The sequence below is a fragment of the Macaca fascicularis genome, chromosome 19 (assembly GCF_037993035.2).
Source record: "Macaca fascicularis isolate 582-1 chromosome 19, T2T-MFA8v1.1".
NCBI classification, from domain to species: domain Eukaryota; kingdom Metazoa; phylum Chordata; class Mammalia; order Primates; family Cercopithecidae; genus Macaca; species Macaca fascicularis.
The window spans coordinates 46,065,736-46,084,472 of NC_088393.1; the positions used below are offsets into that span (position 1 = coordinate 46,065,736).

Genomic DNA, 18,737 nt, shown 5'->3' on the forward strand with positions numbered 1-18,737 from the left:
AATTATCCAGGTGTTCTGGCTCACACTTGTAGTCCCAGCTACTTGTGAGGCTGAGGTGGGAGGATCCCTTGAGCCCAGGAGACAGAAGCTGCAGTGAGCTGAGATCACACCACTGCACTCCAGCCTGGGTGACAGAGCAAGACCCTGTCTCAAAAAAAAAAAAAAAAAAAAATCAGATTATTGATGATCTCTGAGTACAATGGAAGGGAAAGGAAAGCAGGCTCCTAAAGCACTGGTAATATTCCATTTCAGAACTTAGTTGGTAGACAGATAAGTATTTTATTATCGTTTAAAAATAAATATACAAGCACACATACTTTTTTACTTATGTGGGGTTTCCTGGGAAACAGACTGTGAGGTGGAGATTTGCAGGCAGATGGTTTTGGGGGAGTGCTCTGTGGGGGGAAACATCTAAGGAAGCGAGGAGGGCAAGGTGGGCAGAGGGACACATGGAAGCGTGATGTGCTTGCCACCAGAGCCTCAGCCAGGACAGCAGAGAATGCGGAGCTGGGGTGGCCTGTCCGAGGGATCCCTGGCTGAGGCATGGGGCCAGGCCTTTGTACTTCCTTATGAACCAGATGTAGAATGTGGGCTGCCCCTGGGGATTGGGGATAACCTTGAGCCAGATGGCTTTCTTCAGTTGAAGTCCCCAAGACAGGTGCAGCTGTAAGCCATCAGCTACCAACACCCCAGGCAGCTGGCAGAAAGAATGCCTCAGTCCTGAAGAGGCGGATGTGGGTGGCATATTACAGCATCCAGCACGCCTTTGTACCTACGATGTATTTGACAACAAAAATTTAGAAAGAGGCCAGGCGCAGTGGCTCACGTCTGTAATCCCAGCACTTTGGGAGGCTGCGGTGGGCAGATCACTTGAGGTCAGGAGTTGAAAACCAGCCTGGCCAACACAGTGAAACCCCGTCTCTACTAAAAATACAAAAATTAGCCGGATGTGGTGGCGGGGGCCTGCAGTCCCAGCTACTTGGGAGGCTGATACAGGAGTATCACTTGAACCTGGGAGGCAGAGGTTGCAACGAGCCGAGATCTTGCTACTGTGCTCCAGCCTGGGTGGCAGAGAGAGACTCCATCTCAAAAAAAAAAAAAAATTTAGAAAGAAAATATATTCATGTAATACATCATATTAACAGATGAAAGGATAAAAATCATTTGATAAAATTTGACACTCTAGGCTGTGCACAGTGGCTTACACCTCTAATCCCAGCCCTTTTTGAGGCCAAGGTGGGAGGATCACTTGAAGCCAGGAGTTTGAAACCAGCCTGGGCAACAAAGCAAGACCCTGTTGCTACAAAAATTAAAAAATTAGCCAAGTGTGGAGGCACACTCCTGTAGTCCCAGTTAATCAGGAGGCTGAGGCAGGAGGATTGCTTGAGTCCAGGAGTTTGCGGCTACAATAAGCCATGATAATAGTCTTCAATCTGATAAAAGGAACCTACCAAAATCCTGTAACACGTATCCAACTTAATTAGAAAAATTACCTTTAGGCCAGGCGCGGTGGCTCACGCCTGCAATGCTAGCACTTTGGGAGGCCGAGGTGGGCGAATCACGAGGCCAGGAGATTGAGACCATCCCGGTTAACACAGTGAAATCCCGTCTCTACTAAAAATACAAAAAATTAGCTGGGGTGGTGGCGGGCACCTGTAGTCCCAGCTACTTGGGAGGCTGAGGCAGGAGAATGGCGTGAACCCAGGAGGCGGAGCTTGCAGTGAGCCGAGATCGCGCCACTGCACTCCAGCCTGGGTGAAGGTGCGAGACTCTGTCTAAAACAAACAAACAAACAAACAAAAAAAACAGAAAAAAGAAAAATTACCTTTAAAGAACTGTCTTAGTCCATTTTATGTTGCTGTGACTGAATACCTGAGACTGGGTAATTTATAAAGAAAAGAGGTTTATTTCTTACACTTCTGGAGGCTGGGGAGTCCAAGGCTGAGGGTTTTCTTCTGGTCAGCCTCTGGTGAGGGTCTTGTACTGCGTCATAATATGGCAAAAGGCATCACGGCCAAGAGTGGCGCACTGAGAGCCAAACTGGCTTTTTATGCCAAACCCACTGTAGTGATAACGCACTCACTTCCGTGATAACTCATTTAATCATTAATTTTTTTTTTTTTTTTTTTTGAGACGGAATCTTGCTCTGTCACCCAGACTGGAGTGCAGTGGTGCAATCTTGGCTCACTACAACCTCCGCCTCCTGGGTTCAAGCGATTCTTTTGTATCAGCCTCCTGAGTAGCTGGGATTACAGATGCGTGCCACCATACCCGGCTAATTTTTGTATATTTAGTAGAGATGGGGTTTCTCCATGTTGGCCAGGCTGGTCTCGACCTCCTGACCTCAGGTGATCCCCCTGCCTCAGCCTCCCAAAGTACTGGGATTACAGGCGTGAGCCACCATGCCTGGCCAATTTTCGTATTTTTAGTAGAGATGGGGTTTCGCCATGTTGGCCAGGCTGGTCTTGAACTCCTGACCTCAAGTGATCCACCCGCCTCAGCCTCCCAAAATGTTAGGATTATAGGTGTGAGCCACTGTGCTCAGCCTCACCCCCCAGTCTTTCATTTGATGCCTGAGGATATCAGGCAATGTGGTAATAATCATCCAGTTCCATTTTCCTTGTATTTAGTTTTCCTGTCGTATATCTCAAAAGGCTGAATCAACTCATTTGCCCATGCATCTCCTCAACCAGCACATTCTCCTAAACCTCCACTGGTGACAGTTTGAACAACTGGACTGTCGCCTGTGCCAGGGACTGTGCTTCCCCTAGCCCCTGGGATGGTGTTCTCATTGTCAGCCAGGCGCCGAGAGATTTGGTTCCCAAGCCTCATGTTACCATCTGCCTTCTCAGACCACTCCTGGTAGAAGCTGTGTGGTTCTGCTTCACTAAGAAGCAATCCTGAGTTGGATTTTGAAGTGCAGGCCAGAGACGGTGCCTCACACTTATAATCCCAGCCCTTTGGGAGGATCATGTGAGGCTAGGAGTTTGAGACCAGCCTGGGCAACATAGTGAGACCCTGTATCTACAAAAAATAAAAAATCACCTGGGCATAGTGGTTGACATGTAGTCCTAGTTACTCAGAAGGCTAAGGCAGGAGGATCCCTTGAGCCCAGGGGGTTGAGGCTGCAGCAAGCTATAATTGTGCCCCTGTACTCCTGGGCCTGGGTGACAGAGCAAGACCTTGCTTCCAAAAAAAAAAAGTGCAAAAGCATTTTCAAGGAGTAACACTTGTGAAATGAAAAGTATTAACCAGGTGCGGTGGCTCATGCCTGTAATCCCAGCACTTTGGGAGGCCGAGGTGGGCGGATCACCTGAGGTCAGGAGTTTGAGACCAGCCTGACCAACATGGTGAAACCCTGTCTCTACTAAAAATACAAAAAATTAGCTGGGCGTGGTGGTGCATGCCTGTAACTCAGCTACTCAGGAGGCTGAGGCAGGAGAATTGCTCGAACCCAGGAGGCAGAGGTTGTGGTGAACTGAGATGGCGCCATTTCACTCCAGCCTGGGCAACGAGAGCAAAACTCTGCCTCAGAAAAAAAAGCAAAGCGAAGCGAAGCGAAGCGGAGGGGAGGGGAGGGGAGGGGAGGGGAGGGGAGGGGAGGGGAGGGGAGGGGAGGGGAGGGGAGGGGAGGGGAGGGGAGGGGAGGGAAGGGAAGGGAAGGGAAGGGAAGGGAAGGGAAGGGAAGGGAAGGGAAGGGAAGGGAAGGGAAGGGAAGCTATCAGGCCGTGATGCAAACTTGAGGACATCTCTGGCAGCCAGGCGGGGAGCTCTGGAGCAAAGGCTGCCTGTTAGAGGAGTTGGCATTGTGTGGAAATGGCTTGGCTGCCACAGCTCAGCTGTTACCACCTTGTTCATTCATTGACTGGAAACCACCACAAGTAGAGCTTGACTTGGCTCCAAGCCGAAGCAGACCCTGAAGGAGCCACTGGAAGAAGGTCATTGTTTAGCAAACTCTATGTAGCTGAGGGGCTAGTGCTTTTTTCTTTCTCTTTTTCTGTTTTGTTTTGTTTTGTTTTGTTTTGTTTTTTGAGACAGGGTCTTGCTGGAGTGCACTGGCGCAATCACAGCTCACTGAAGCCTCAACTTCCTGGGCTCAGGTGATCCTCCCACTTCAGCCTCCTGAGTAGCTGGGACCGCAGGCATGTGTCGTCATGCTTGGCTAATTTTGTGTATTTTTTGTAGAGATATGGTCTTGCTATGTTGCCCAGACTGGTCTTGAATTCCTGGGCTCAAGCGATCCTCCTGCCTCAGCCTTCCAAAGTGCTGGGATCATAGGTGTGAGCCATCACACCTCACTGCAAGCTCTTTCTTGGAATGGGATCTGAGTGGCACATCTCTGGCTCTACTACAGGGCAGTGGCAACTTATGGTTGTCAATATATGTATATAAAGATTTAGATAAATAAATATATTCTGCAGTAGGACTGTTAAAAGGCAAGAAAAATTAAAAAGAAAAAATGAAAATAAATATAGATAGAATGTGTGTTTATCTCCATCTATCCACGTATTCATCTATCAACATTATACACACACACACACACACACACACACACACACACACATACACACACTCCCTAGTTCTGTCCACTGAGAGGGTCTGGGAGCGATGACACCCCAGTAGTAATGAACACACCAAGCACCCAGATACTGGCTTCTACATCCCTCCACTATGGAAGTATGAGAGGAACCTGGCACGTATTGTTGTGCCAGAAAAGTAAGGAAGTGCTTGAAGAATGATGAGGACGTATTAAAAGGACACAGGAATCAGCCTGAAGGATCTCTAAATGGCCGAATCTGGGGCAATTTTATTTATTTATTTATTTTTGAGATGGAGCCTCCCTCTGTCACCCAGGTTGGAGTGCAATAGCATGATCTTGGTTCACTGCAAACTCCACCTCTTGGGTTCAAGTGATTCTCCTGCCTCAGCCTCCCGAGTAGCTGGGATTACAGGCATCCACCATCATGCACAGCTAATTTTTGTATTTTTGTAGAGATAGGGTTTCACCATGTTGGCCAGGCTGGTCTTGAACTCTTGACCTCAGGTCATCCGCCCTCCTCGGCCTCCCGAAGTGCTAGGATTAGAGGCATGAGCCACCACTCTCGGCTAATTTTAGAACCAAAATAAATAAGAAGAGTGTGATGAACGGAATTGTGCCTCTGTCCCGGATTCATATGTTGAATCCTAATCTCTAGAGTGACTGTATTTAGAGACAGAGTCTTTAGAGAGGTAATTAAGATCAGATGAGGTCATCAGGATGGAACCCTACTCCATCATGCTTTGGGTTTTTTTTTTTTTTTTTTTTGAGATGGAGTCTCGCTCTGTTGCCCAGGCTGGAGTGCAGTGGCGCGATCTCCGCTCACTGCAAGCTCTGTCACCTCCCGGGTTCACACCATTCTCCTGCCTCAGCCTCCCTAGAAACTGGGACTACAGGCGCCCGCCACCACGCCTGGCTAATTTTTTTGTATTTTCAGTAGAGACGGGGTTTCACCGTGTTCGCCAGGATGGTCTCGATCTCCTGACCTCATGATCCGCCCACCTCGGCCTCCCAAAGTGCTGGGATTACAGGCGTGAGCCACCGCGCCCGGCACTGTTTTTTTTTTTTTTTTTTTGAGATGGAATCTCGCTCCATCACCCAGGCTAGAGTGCAGTGGTTTGATCTCAGCTCACCGCAACCTCCGCCTCTTGGGCTCAAATGATCCTCCCACCTCACTCCCCGAGTAGCTGGGACTACAGGCATGCACCACCATGCCTGGATAATTTTTGTATTTTTAAGTAGAGACAGGGTTTTACCACGTCGGCCAGGATGGTCTTGAACTCCTGACCTCAGGTGATCTGCCCACGTTGGCCTTCCAAAATACTGGGATTACAGGAGTGAGCCACAGCGCCCGGCCAATTATGCTATGTTTTTGTAAGAAGGAGAGAACAAGGATGTGTGCCACAGAGGAAAGGCCATGAGAGAGAGAGGACACAGCCAGAAGGCGGCCATCTGCAAGCCAAGGAAAGGCCTTAAGAGGAAGCAAGCCTGCCAGACTGGGCACCGTGGCTCATGGGTAAGGTAGCAGGATTACTTGAGCCCAGGAATTCTAGACCAGCCTGGGCAACAAAGGGAGATCCCATCTCTACAAAAAAATTTTAAAAATTAGCCAGGCGTGGCCGGGCGCGGTGGCTCAAGCCTGTAATCCCAGCACTTTGGGAGGCCGAGACGGGTGGATCACGAGGTCAGGAGATCGAGACCATCCTGGCTAACACGGTGAAACCCCGTCTCTACTAAGAAATACAAAAAAAACCTAGCCGGGCGAGGTGGCGGGCGCCTGTAGTCCCAGCTGCTCGGGAGGCTGAGGCCGGAGAATGGCGTGAACCCGGGAGGCGGAGCTTGCAGTGAGCTGAGATCCAGCCACTGCACTCCAGCCTGGGCTACAGAGCGAGACTCCGTCTCAAGAAAAAAAAAAAAACAAAAAATTAGCCAGGTGTGGTGGTGCACGCCTTGGAGTCCCAGCTACTCCGGGAGGCTGAGGCAGGAGGATAGCTTGAGCCCAGGGAGCCCGGAAGGTTGAGGCTGCAGTGAGCTATTGTCACACCAGTGCACTTCAGCATGGGTAATAGAGCATGACACTCAAAAGAAACAAAAGACATCAACCTGCCAACACCTTTCTTTTTTTTTTTTTTTTTTTGAGACAGAGTCTCCTGTCCTCCAGGCTGAGGCTGGAATACAGTGGTATGATCTTGGCTCACTGCAACTTCTGCCTCCCAGGTTCAAGTGATTCTTGTGCCTCAGCCTCCCAAGTGGCTGGGATTACAGGCATGAGCCACCATGCCCAGCTAATTTTTTGTATTTTTAGTAGAGTCGGGGCTTCACCATGTTGGCCAGGCTAGTCTCAAACTCCTGACTTCAAGTGATCGCCCGCCTCGGCCTCCCAAAGTGCTGGGATTACAGGCATAAGCCACTGCGCCTGGCCAGGCCAACACCCGATCTTGGACTTCCAGCTTCTGGAATTGTGAGAAGTAAATTTCTGTTGTTGAAGCCCCCAAGTCTGTGAATTTTGTTCCGGGAGCCCCGGCCAATGGATACAGAGAATAACATTTTAACCCACTGAATAAAATAGGAAACCACAAGTCAAATACTGATATACATAGATAAATGAATGAATGGAAAGGTTGATGAAGAATGGGATATTTACACTGTTTTAAAGAACTTACGAAACACTAATTACAAAGAGGAAAGTAGCTTGACAGTGATGGTTAAATCAAGTGATCAAAGTGAAATGTCATCAATACTGGGACAAACTGAAACCTTGCAGCACATGAAAAATGCAGTGGGGACACACAAAAAAGTCTCTTCTGTGATATTCTTGCCAAAGAGGTATAATCTGAATCTAATTACAAAGAAACATCAGACAGAAGCAAAAGGAGAGACATTGTACAAAGAAAAACTGGCCTGGCCAGGCATGTGGCTCATGCCTGTAATCCTAGTACTTTGGGAGGCCGAGGTGGGCAGATCACCTGAGGTTCGGAGTTTGAGACCAGCCTGACCAACATGGAGAAACCCTGTGTCTACTAAAAATATGAACAATTAGCCGGGCACGGTGGTGCATGCCTGTAATCCCAGCTACTCGGGAGGCTGAGGTAGGAGAATTGCTTGAACCTGGGAAGTGGAGGTTGCGGTGAGCCAAGTTTGTGCCAGTGCTCTCTAGTCTGGGCAACAGAGCAAGACTTCGTCTCAAAAAAAAAAAAAAAAAAAAAAATGCACATCCCAGTAACCATAGAGATCTGTCTTCGAAAGCCAGGTGGCTTCCTGTTTCTCTATGAATTATATGGTTCAAGACATTGACTCAGGCACAGCAGATACAGCTGTCCACTAAGTTGAAGTTGATCTGAATAGTGTTCAGGGCTGAGACAGTGTCCTAATAATCAGGGGACAATAAGCACAGGAAGTACAATCCCAGGCCAGGCGTGGTGGCTCATGCCTATGTCTTTGGGAGGGTAAGGCGGGAAGATCACTTGAGCCCAGGAGTTCAAGACCAGCCTGGGCAATATAGAGAAATTCCATCTCTACAAAAAATGCAAAAATTAGCCAGGCATGGTGGTGCGCACCTATAGTCCCAGCTCCTTGGGAGGCTGAGGCAGGAGGATCACTGGAGGCCAGGAATTCGAAGTTGCAGTGAGCTGAGATCGTACCACTGCACTCTAGCCTGGGTGACAGAGTGAGACCTCGTCTCAAAAAAAAAAAAAAAAAAAAAAAAAACAAAGGTGAGAGAAAAGTACAATCCCAGAGGGCACACGTGGTGCCCCCTGGAGACGGAGAGTTGACAGTTTTTAGGGAACTCCAGGCCAGAGGTGCATCCATTAGAGGCTCAGGGGCCCCAGTGTGGTCTTGCAGCCTGGGTCCTTCAGCCCTAAAGTTGCCAGACTAGTCCAAACCGTTCTGCTCAGTCCTTGCTGTCAGAGGGAATGCCCAAGGCAGTCAATTCCAGACGGGTTTTGCATGTCCATCACAACAGTATCTTTGCCTGAGGGGTGTGCACAGCAACCCCAGGTGGGCGTTCTGGTGGAATATCCGGGAGCTGGGCGGCCCCAGGCAGCAGGTGAGCAGGTGGAAGGATAGGGGTCAAGCGGAGGGTCGCAGTCAATTTGAATTCAAAGCAGTCCAGCCGCTTGGAAAGGCAAGACAGGGTGTTTCTTATTATTTTTCTTTGGGAGGAGGGGAAAGCTTCCAGGAGTAGCTCTGAAAGACAAAAGTCACTACTGCCCACCCCTAACTGCACCTCCTCAGATGCCAAGTTTGTGTTTGAGCTATTTTTCTTTTTCTTTCTTTTCTTTTTCTTTTTTTTTTTTTGAGATGGAGTCTCGCTCTGTCACCCAGGCTGGAGTGCAGTGGTGCAATCTCAGCTCACTGCAACCTCTGCCTCCCAGGTTCAAGTGACCCTCCCACCTCAGCCTCCCAAGTAGCTGGGACTACAGGCACGCACCACCACGCCTGGCTAATTTTTGCATTTTTTGTAGAGATGAGGTTTCCCTGTGTTGCCCAGGCTGGGCGAACTCCTGGGCTCAAGAAATCTGCCTGCCTCGGCCTCCCAAAGTGCTGGTATTACAGGTGTGAGCCACCGCACCCTGCCTGTGTTTTGGCCTATTGCTTTTATGATGGAATAATTTCCCATTGTATGGATGGAGCACTTTTGGTTTATCCATTCATCAGTTGAAGCACATTTGGCTGTTTCCACTCATTGTCTCTTATGAATAATGCAGTTACGAACATTCGTGTACAAGATTTTATTTGAACACCTGTTTTAAATCCTCTTGGGTATATATGTAGGAGTGGAATTGCTGTGTCATACAGTAGAATTCTATGTTTAGCTTTTTGAAGAACTGACAAACAGCTTTCTAAAGCAGATGCGCCATTTTACATTCCCATCAGCAATGTGTGAGGATTGCGATTTCTCCATATCATCACCAACACTTATTTTCTTATTTTTTTTTTTCTTTTTACTCATATTCATCCTAGTGGGTAGGAAGTGGTATTTCACTGTGGCTTTGATCTGCATTTCCCTAAGGATTAATGCTGTGGAACATCTGTTCATGTACTTACTGAACATTGGTATATCTTCTTTGGAAAAATACCTATTCAAGTCCTTTGCCCCTTTGGTACATTCACAATGTTGTACAACCATCACCACCATCGAGTTGCTTGTCTGTTTTTGTTGAGTTGTAAGAGTTCTTTATATATTTTGGATACTAGACCCTTATCAGATATATAATTTGCAAAACATTCTTTCCTAGTCTGTGGGTTGTCTTTTCATTATTTTGTTGCATCCTTTGATGCACAAAAGTTGTGGTTTTGTTTGTTTGTGTGTTTGTTTGTTTTTGAGACCCAGTCTCACCCTGTCACCCAGGCTGGAGTGCAGTGGCGTGATCTCAACTCACTGCAACCTCCGCCCTCCAGGTTCAAGTGATTCTCAGGTCTCAGTCTTCTGAGTAGCTGGGACTACAGGTGGCTGCCACCACACCCGGCTAATTTTTATATTTTTTGTAGAGGCAGGGTTTCACCATATTGGCCAGGTTGGTCTCGAACTCCTGGGCTCAAGTGATCCTCCTGCCTCAGCCTCCTAAAATGCTGGGATTAGAGGTGTGAGCCACTGCACCCAGCCTAAAAGTTTAAAATGTTGATGAGGTCAAATTTCCTTTTTTTTTTTTCTATTGTTGCTTGTGCTTTTAGTATTATCTAAGAATCAATCACCAAATCAAGGTCATAAAGATGTATCCCTGTATTCTTCTATGAATGTTATAGTTTTAGCTCTTACATTTAGGTGTTTGAGGCACTTTGAGTTAATTGCTGTATATGGTGTGAGATAGGGACCCAGTTGCACTCCTTTGATGTGACTGTCCAGCACCATTTGTTGAAAATATGATTCTTTCCCCCATTGAACGGTCTTGGCACCATTGTTGAAAATCAATTGATCATCGGTGTATGAGTTTACTTCTGGACTCTAGATTCTATTCCATTGATTTACGTCTCTCCCTATGAGGTAGGAGGTGGGACTTGACTCCAGAGGCAGGGTTCTGACACTGGACCAAATTGAGGACTAGCTGAAACAGGGCTGGGGTGGAAGGAGCTTTCCATAAGACACGCCCATCAGTGTGCCATGTCAGTTTACTGTTGCCGTCACACCACCAGGGAGTTATCCCCCGCTCTTCCATGGCAATGACTCGATGACCCAAAAGTTATTACCCATTCCCTAGAAATTGCTGCATAAATCGCCCCTTAATTTACATGTGTTAAAAGTAGATATAAATGACTGCAAAACTGCCCTGAGCTGCTAGTCTCTGCCTACAGCCCTGCTGTGCAGGAGTAGTCAGAGTTGTAACAGGGCTGGAGCCGTAACACTGCCCCTTCAGTAAAGCTGTTCTCTTCTACCATTGGCTTGGCCTTGAATTCCTTCCTGGGCAAAGCCAAGAACCTCATGGGCTAAGTCCCACTTTGGGGCTCACCTGTCCAGCATCACTTATGCCAGGGCCATAGTGTTCTGATTACTGTAGCTTTGTAGTAAGTTTTGAAACTGGAAAGTATGAATCCTCCAATTTTGTTCTTCTTTTTCAAGATTGTTTTGGCTATTTGGAAGCTCTTGCAATTCTATGTGAATTTTGTGATCAGTTTGCCCATTTCTGAAAAAAAAAAAAAAAAAAAAAGGCTCTTAAAATTTTGATAGGTGGCCAGGCACCTATCAAAATTTGGTTCATGCCAGTAATTCCAGCAGTTTGGGAGACTGAGGCGGGTGGACCACCCGAGGTCAGGAGTTTGAGACCACCCTGGGTAACATGGTGAAACCCCATCTCTACTAAAAATACAAAAAATTAGCTGGGTGTGGTGTCACTTGCCTGTAATCTCAGCTACCTGGAAGGCGGAGGCATGAGAGTTGCTTGAACCTGGGAGGTGGAGATTGCAGTGGGCTGAGACTGTGCCACTGGACTCCAGCCTGGGCAACAGAGAGAAACTCTCTCTCTCAAAAAAAATTTTTTTTGATAGGCATTGCAACTGAATCTGTAGATCAATTTAGGGAGTATTGCCATCTTAAAAATATAGGCTGGGCGCGGTGGCTCACACCTGTAATCCCAGCACTTTGGGAGGCCAAGGCGGGAGGATCACCTGAGGTCGGCATATCGAGACCATCCTGGCTAACACAGTGAAACCCTGTCTCTGCTAAAAAAAAAAACAAACACAAAAAAATTAACCGAGCGTGGTGGCAGGCGCCTGTAATCCCAGCTACTTGGGAGGCTGAGGCAGGAGAATGGTGTGAACCTGGGAGGCAGAGTTTGCAGTGAGCCGAGATCACGCCACTGAACTCCAGCCTGGGTGACAGAGTGAGACTCTGTCTCAAAAAAAAAAAAAATATATATATATATATATAATATAAAAAATATATATTATATAATATATATATAAAATAAATATATATAATATATATATTATATAATATATATATAAAAAGCCTTCCAATTGATGAACATGGGGTATCTATTTATTTAGCTTTTATTTAATTTCTTTCAGCAATGTTGTAGTTTTCAGTGTACAGGTGGAATTGTTTTCTTAATTTCATTTTCAGATTGGCATTGCTAGTGTATAGAAATACAACTAATTTCTTTTCTTATTTTTCGCAGAGATGGGGGGGGTCTCCCTTTGTTGCCCTGGCTGGTCTTGAACTCTTGGCCTCAAGCAATCCTCCCATCTCGCCTCCCAAAGTATTGAGAATTCTAGGCATAAGTCACTGAGCTGAGCCCTAATTTTCAATATTGATTTGTATCCCAAAACTTTCCTGAATTTATTAACTCTTTTTTTTTTTTTTTCTCTTGTGACAGAGTTTCGCTCTTGTTGCCCAGGCTGGAGTGCAATGGCATGATCTTTGCTCATTGCAACCTCCGCCTCCCAGGTTCAAGCAATTCTCCTGCCTCAGCCTCCTGAGTAGCTGGGATTACAGGCATCTGCCACCACACCCTACTAATTTTGTGTTTTTAATAGAGACAGGATTTCTCTGTGTTAGCCAGACTGGTCTCAAACTCCCAACCTCAGGAGATCCACCCGCCTCAGCCTCCCAAAGTGTTGGGATTACAGGCGTGAGCTACCGCGCCAAGCCTCATTTTTAAATTCTCATCTAAATGTTTCATCCAGAAGGGTTGGGTACAAAAGGGATGGAAGCATTTCACAGAAAAAACATTTTTATACAGGTTGACTAGAAAGACACATCGTGTCCAGGAATTGGTCAGGATGAAATTCTAAATTTTCTTCTTCTTTTTTTTTTTTTGTTACCAGCTTATATATCAAGAACAGAGGCTGGGTACGATGGCTCATGCCTGTAATCCCAGCACTTAGGGAGGCCAAGGAGGCTGGATCACCTGAGGTCAGGAGTTTGAGACCATCCTGGCCAACATGGTGAAAACCCGATTCTACAAAAAAAAAAAAAAAAAAAAAAAAATACAAAAATTAGCCAGATGTGGAGGCGTGGGCCTGTAGTCCTAGGTACTTGGGAGGCTAAGGCAGGACAACTGCTTGAACCTGGGAGGCGGAGGTTGCAGTGAGTCAAGATGGCACTACTGCACTCCAGCCTGGGCAACAGAGTGAGACCCTGTCTCAAAAAACAAAAAACAAAAACAAAAAAACCCACAAAAATCCTAAATTTTCAAAATGGTTTCCTACAACCTCTTAACTGATCATCATCCAATGAGCTTCCTGCAAAAGCTCAGTCCCTTTCTGGGGACAGCTGCATTCAGTAATCAAACTGCCTTCCTAAGGTGTGTGTAGCAGGAGAGAAGTGGGGAAGTAGAGTCAGGCTACAGGCCACGGTTGCAAACTGCAACCAATCCAGAAAGTTGAGCACAAGGCAACAGAAATGAGGCATCTCCCAAGTGTCCAACCTGTCAGAAGCAGCCAGAGAGGTCACAGTCCCTGAGAGGTGCCCTCCTTGAACTTACAGCTTTTGGCAGGAATCACAGGTTAGAAATGCATTCAATGGCTGGGCGTGGTGGCTCGCGCCTGTAATCCCAGCACTTTGGGAGGCCGAGGTGGGAGGATCACCTGAGGTCAGGAGTTTGAGACCAGCCTGGCCAACACGGTGAAGCCCTGTCTCTACTAAAAATACAAAAATTAGCCAGGCATGGTGGTGTATGCCTGTAATCCCAGCTACTCGGGAGGTTGAGGCAGGAGAATTGCTTGAACCCAGGAGGCGGAGGTTGCAGTGAGCCGAGATCGCACCACCGCATTCCAGCCTGGGCGACTAAGGGAGTCTCTGTCTAAAAAAAAAAAAAAGAAAGAAAAGAAAAGAAAAAGAAAGAAATAGGCCGGGCGCGGTGGCTCAAGCCTGTAATCCCAGCACTTTGGGAGGCCGAGACGGGCAGATCACGAGGTCAGGAGATCGAGACCATCCTGGCTAACACAATGAAACCCCGTCTCCACTAAAAAAAAAAATACAAAAAAATTAGCCGGGCGTGGTGGCGGCGCCTGTAGTCCCAGCTACTCGGGAGGCTGAGGCAGGAGAATGGCAGGAACCCGGGAGGCGGAGCTTGCAGTGAGCCAAGATCGCGCCACTGCACTCCAGCCTGGGCGACAGAGCGAGACTCCGCCTCAAAAAAAAAAAAAAAAAAAGAAAGAAAGAAATAAAGAGCCAAGAAGTCAAGAAGTCAGTTGATTGTAGATGGTTTCCTCAAAGAAGCAGCCCTTTCCTTGGCCCAGTGCGGTGGCTCAAGCCTATAATCTCAGCACTTTGGGAGGCCAAGGTGGGCGGATCACGAGGTCAGGAAATCGAGACCATCCTGGCTAACACCGTGAAACCCCATTTCTACTAAAAATACAAAAAATTAGCTGGGTGTGGTGGCGGGTGCCTGTAGTCTCAGTTACTCAGGAGGCTGAGGGAGGAGAATGGCGTGAACCCGGGAGGCGGAGCTTGCAGTGAGCTGAGATCTGGCCACTGCACTGCAGCCTGGGTGAGAGAGTGAGACTCCGTCTAGGAAAAAAAAAAAAGAAGAAGAAGAATAAGAAGCCCTTTCCTGTGGGCATTTGTATGTGATCCAGATGGTCCAGCCAGCATCCATGATGTTTTCAGTTTAGGTCCCACAGAGGGTGCCCTAAGTCTGCAATGGTCTCACAGTCAAAGTCCTGTTCCTGGAGTGTGTGCCCGTTTTCAATTTAGCACAGCACATGCTGAGACTGAAACAGCACAGAACAGAGAGCAGTATCAGGTTTTGGCTTACAGTCAGGTCCAGGCCATTAGGATCTGTGCATTCAAGAAGCCACAAATCAGTGGCTGTTCTTTGGCTGCAGCAAAGCCAAGACGATGCAGGCTAGAAGGTTCTGTTTCAAGTGCAAGTGACAAACAAGGCTTTCCTGAGCCCTTTTCCCTTGTCAGTCTTAGAGTTGGAAATGATGCACTCAAAGACATGCACGGGCTGGACGCAGTGGCTCGTGCCTGTAATCCCAGCACTATGGGAGGATGAGCGGGGAGGATTGCTTGAGTACAGGAGTTCAAGACCAGCCTGGGCAACATAGTGAAACTGTGTCTCTACCAAAACAAAAAAAAAAAGAACAGAACAATTAAAAATTAACTGGGCATGGAGGTGGGCACCTGCAGTCCCAGTTACTTAGGAGGCTGAGATGGGAGGATTGCTTGAGCCCGGGAGGTCGACGCTGCAGTGAGCCATGGCTGCATCATTGTACTCTAGCTTGGGCAACAGAGTGAGACCCTGTCTCAAAAACAAAAAAAAAAACAAACAAAAATGCATACCTTCAAGAAAAAGAGAAGACAACCACAGACTCGGAGAAGGTATTTGCAGAAGACATATCTGATAAAGGACTGTTATTCAAAATGTACGAAGAACTCTTAAAACTCAATAGGAGGCCGGGCGCGGTGGCTCAAGCCTGTAATCCCAGCACTTTGGGAGGCCGAGACGGGCGGATCACAAGGTCAGGAGATCGAGACCATCCTGGCTAACACGGTGAAACCCTGTCTCTACTAAAAATACAAAAAAAAAAAAAACTAGCCGGGCGAGGTGGCGGGCGCCTGTAGTCCCAGCTACTCCGGAGGCTGAGGCAGGAGAATGGCGGGAACCCGGGAGGCGGAGCTTGCAGTGAGCTGAGACCCGGCCACTGCACTCCAGCCTGGGCGACAGAGCGAGACTCTGTCTCAAAAAAAAAAAAAAAAAACTCAATAGGAGTGGCACACACCTGTAATCCCAGCTGCTTGGGAGGCTGAGGCAGGAGAATCACTTGAACCTGGAAGACGGAGTTCGCAGTGTGCTGACATCGCACCATTGCACTCCAGCTTGGGCAACAGAACAAAACTCTGTCTTAAAAAAAAAAAGAGGTTAGGTGCAGTGGCTCACACCTGTAATCCCAGCACATTGGGAGGCCAAAGTGGGTGGATTGCTCGAATCCCAGAGTTTGAGACCAGCCTGGGCAACGTGGCAAAACCCTATCTCTACAAAAAATAGAAAACAGTTGAATGTGGTGGTGTGCCCTTGTGGTCTCAGCTGCTCGGGAAGCTGAGGCAGAAGGATTGCTTGAGCCTGGGAGGCACTGGTTGCAGTAAGCCATAATCACATCACTATACTCCAGCCTGGGTGACAGAGCAAGACTCTGTCTCTAAAAAAAGGCTGAGTCTGGGGACTCATGCCTGTAATCCCAGCACTTTGGGAGGCCAAGGTGGGCAGATCGCTTGAGCCCAGGAGTTTCAGACCAGCCTGGGTAACAATGCAAGACCTCATCTTAAAAAAAAAAAAAAAAAAGAGGCAGGTGTGGTGGCACACGCCTGTAGTCCCAGTTACTCGGGAGGTGAGGCAGGGGGCTCACTTGAGCCCAGGAGTTTTAGGCTGCAGTGAGCCGTGGTCTAATCATGCTACTGCACTTCAGCCTGGGCAACAGAGTGAGACCCTGTCTCTAAAAGTGATCTTTCAAGCCATGAAAAGACCTGGAGGAACCTTAACTGCATATCAAGAAGTAAGAGACCAATCTGATAAGGATACATACTGTATGATTCCAACAATATGACATTCTGGAAAAGGCAAAACTATGGAGTCAATATAAAAATCAGTGGTTGGCCAGGCAGGGTGGCTCATGCCTATAATTCCAGCACTTTGGGAGGCTGAAGCTGGTGGATCGTTTGAGGTCAGAAGTTCGAGACCAGCCTGGCCAAATGGTAAAACCCCATCTCTACTAAAAATACAAAAAAATTAGCCAGACGTGGTAGTGGGCACCTGTAATCTCAGCTACTCGGGAGGCTGAGGTGGGAGCATCTCTTGAACCCGGGAGGCAGAGGATGCAGTGAGCCAAGATCGTGCCACTGCACTCCAGCCTGGGTGACAGAGCAAGACTCCATCTCAAAACAAAAACAAAACAAAACCAACAAAAGACCAGTGGTCATCTGGTGTTGAGGGAGGGAGGAGTGAATCGGTAGAGCACGGAGGACTTTTAGGGCAGTGAAACTAGTCTGTGTGATACCACAGTGGTAGATACATGTCGTTACACATTTGTCCAAACCCAGAGAATGTACAACACCAAGTTTGACCCTAATGCAAACGATGGACTTTGGGTGATAAGGATGTGTCAACATAGGTTCATTGATTATAACATGTACCACTCTGGTGGGGGATGTTGATAGGGGACGGGAGTGTGTGTGTGTGTGTGTGTGTGTGTGTGTGTGTGTGTGTGTGTGTGAGGGGCTGGGGGAAACAGAGGATATAGGATAATTATATACTTTCTGCTCAGTTTTACTGTGAACCTAAAACTGCTCTAAAAATAAAGTCTAGGCTGGGTGCGGTGGCTCACGCCTGTAATCCTAGCACTTTGGGAGGATGAGGTGGGAAGATCACTTGAACTCAGGAGTTCGAGACCAGCCTGGGCAACATAGTGAGACCTTGTCTCTAATTTGTCAAAACAAACAAACAAACAAGTAAACAAAAAATTAGCTGGGTGTGGTGGCACACACACCTGTAATTCCAACTACTCAAGAGGCTGAGGTGGGAGGATTGCTTGAGTCTAGGAGGTCAAGGATGCAGTGAGACGAGATCGCACTGTTGTACTCCAGCCTGGGCAACAAAGTGAGACCGTCTCAAAAAAATAAAAAAACAAAAAGTATATTAAAGAAACAAAACTTTTTCAGACATACAAAAAAATATGCACACCAGGCTGCCCCATCAGCTGCCTTTAAGGGTCCAGCACTTGATTTTAACGAGGGCTTATTAGCAGACTAAAAAGTGTTTTTTAAAACTCTAAAAGTAGCTGGGTGTGGTGGCACGTGCCTGTAGTCCTAGCTACTCAGAGGCTGAAGCAGGAGGATCACTTGAGCCCAGGAGGTCGAGGCTGCAGTGAGCCATGATCGCGCCACTGTACTCCAGCTTGGGTGAGAGTGTGAGATCCTGTCTCAAAAAATAAATTTTTGTTTTAAAGTGAAACTCCAAAAGTTTATTTCCATCCAGAGATTGCGTCGCTCTTTTTACTGCTTCTTGCTTTCTCCAAAGCCTTCAGTAAGCCAAAATCATGGCAAAAATCATCATTTACAGAGACTGTACTTGTTCTGTTTCCAATACTCGGAATTAAAATTCCAATCCTCCCATTGTTGGCAAAAAGCAAGGGAGTTGTTTTATATACACACAACGACTTTTGCAGCTTTCTCTAATTCAGATGATCTCCATAGTGTATATTGCAAGCATAAACATTTTACATTGATTTTTTAAAAAAATCATACATTTAGTCCAGGTGTGGTAGCTCACGCCTGTAATCCCATCACTTTGGGAGGCCAAGGCGGGTGGATCACCTGAGGTCAGGAGTTTGAGACCAGCCCAGCCAACATAGTGAAACCCTGTCTTGACTAAAAATACAAAAAAATGAGCCAGCCATGGTGGCACGTGCCTGTAATCCCACCTACTTGGGAGTCTGAGAATCACTTCAACCTGGGAGGTGGAGGTTGCAGTGACCTGAAATTGAGCCACCGAACTCCAGTCTGGGTGACAGCAACACTGTCTCAAAAATAAATAAAATAAAATAAAATAAAATCATACATCTAGATGAAACAGTCACAAAATACAAAGGAGCTTTTCAAATTTCTCCATTTTTTTTTCTCATTGCAAATCTACTCAAATGTCTATCAATAAATTAAACACTTAATAGTTGGAATAGAAGGCAGGGTTGCTGCAACCTGTAGGCTAAAGATATGGATAGAATCTACAGGCAGCCTTTGGTATCCATGGGATTGGTTCCA

At 47.1% G+C, this 18,737-nt stretch overlaps 1 protein-coding gene across 25 annotated transcripts in view; it reads right to left on the reverse strand.

The window, feature by feature from the left end:
* Positions 1-259: 259 nt before the first annotated feature.
* FBXO27 (F-box protein 27) overlaps positions 260-18,737 on the reverse strand; it is a 33,515-nt gene continuing 15,037 nt past the window's right edge. For 5 of the 25 annotated variants that reach the window (XM_074023469.1, XM_074023466.1, XM_074023467.1 and 2 more), the window contains one exon: positions 10,441-11,160. In XM_074023469.1, the coding sequence (XP_073879570.1) occupies position 11,160 (1 nt within the window). In that variant the 3' untranslated portion in view covers positions 10,441-11,159. Of the gene's footprint in view, positions 1,086-1,493; positions 1,776-10,440; positions 11,161-14,358; positions 14,490-15,107; positions 15,226-15,706; positions 15,829-18,737 lie in introns of those variants that run through there. The other 20 variants (XR_012427581.1, XR_012427585.1, XR_012427577.1 and 17 more) reach the window with 14 other exon arrangements.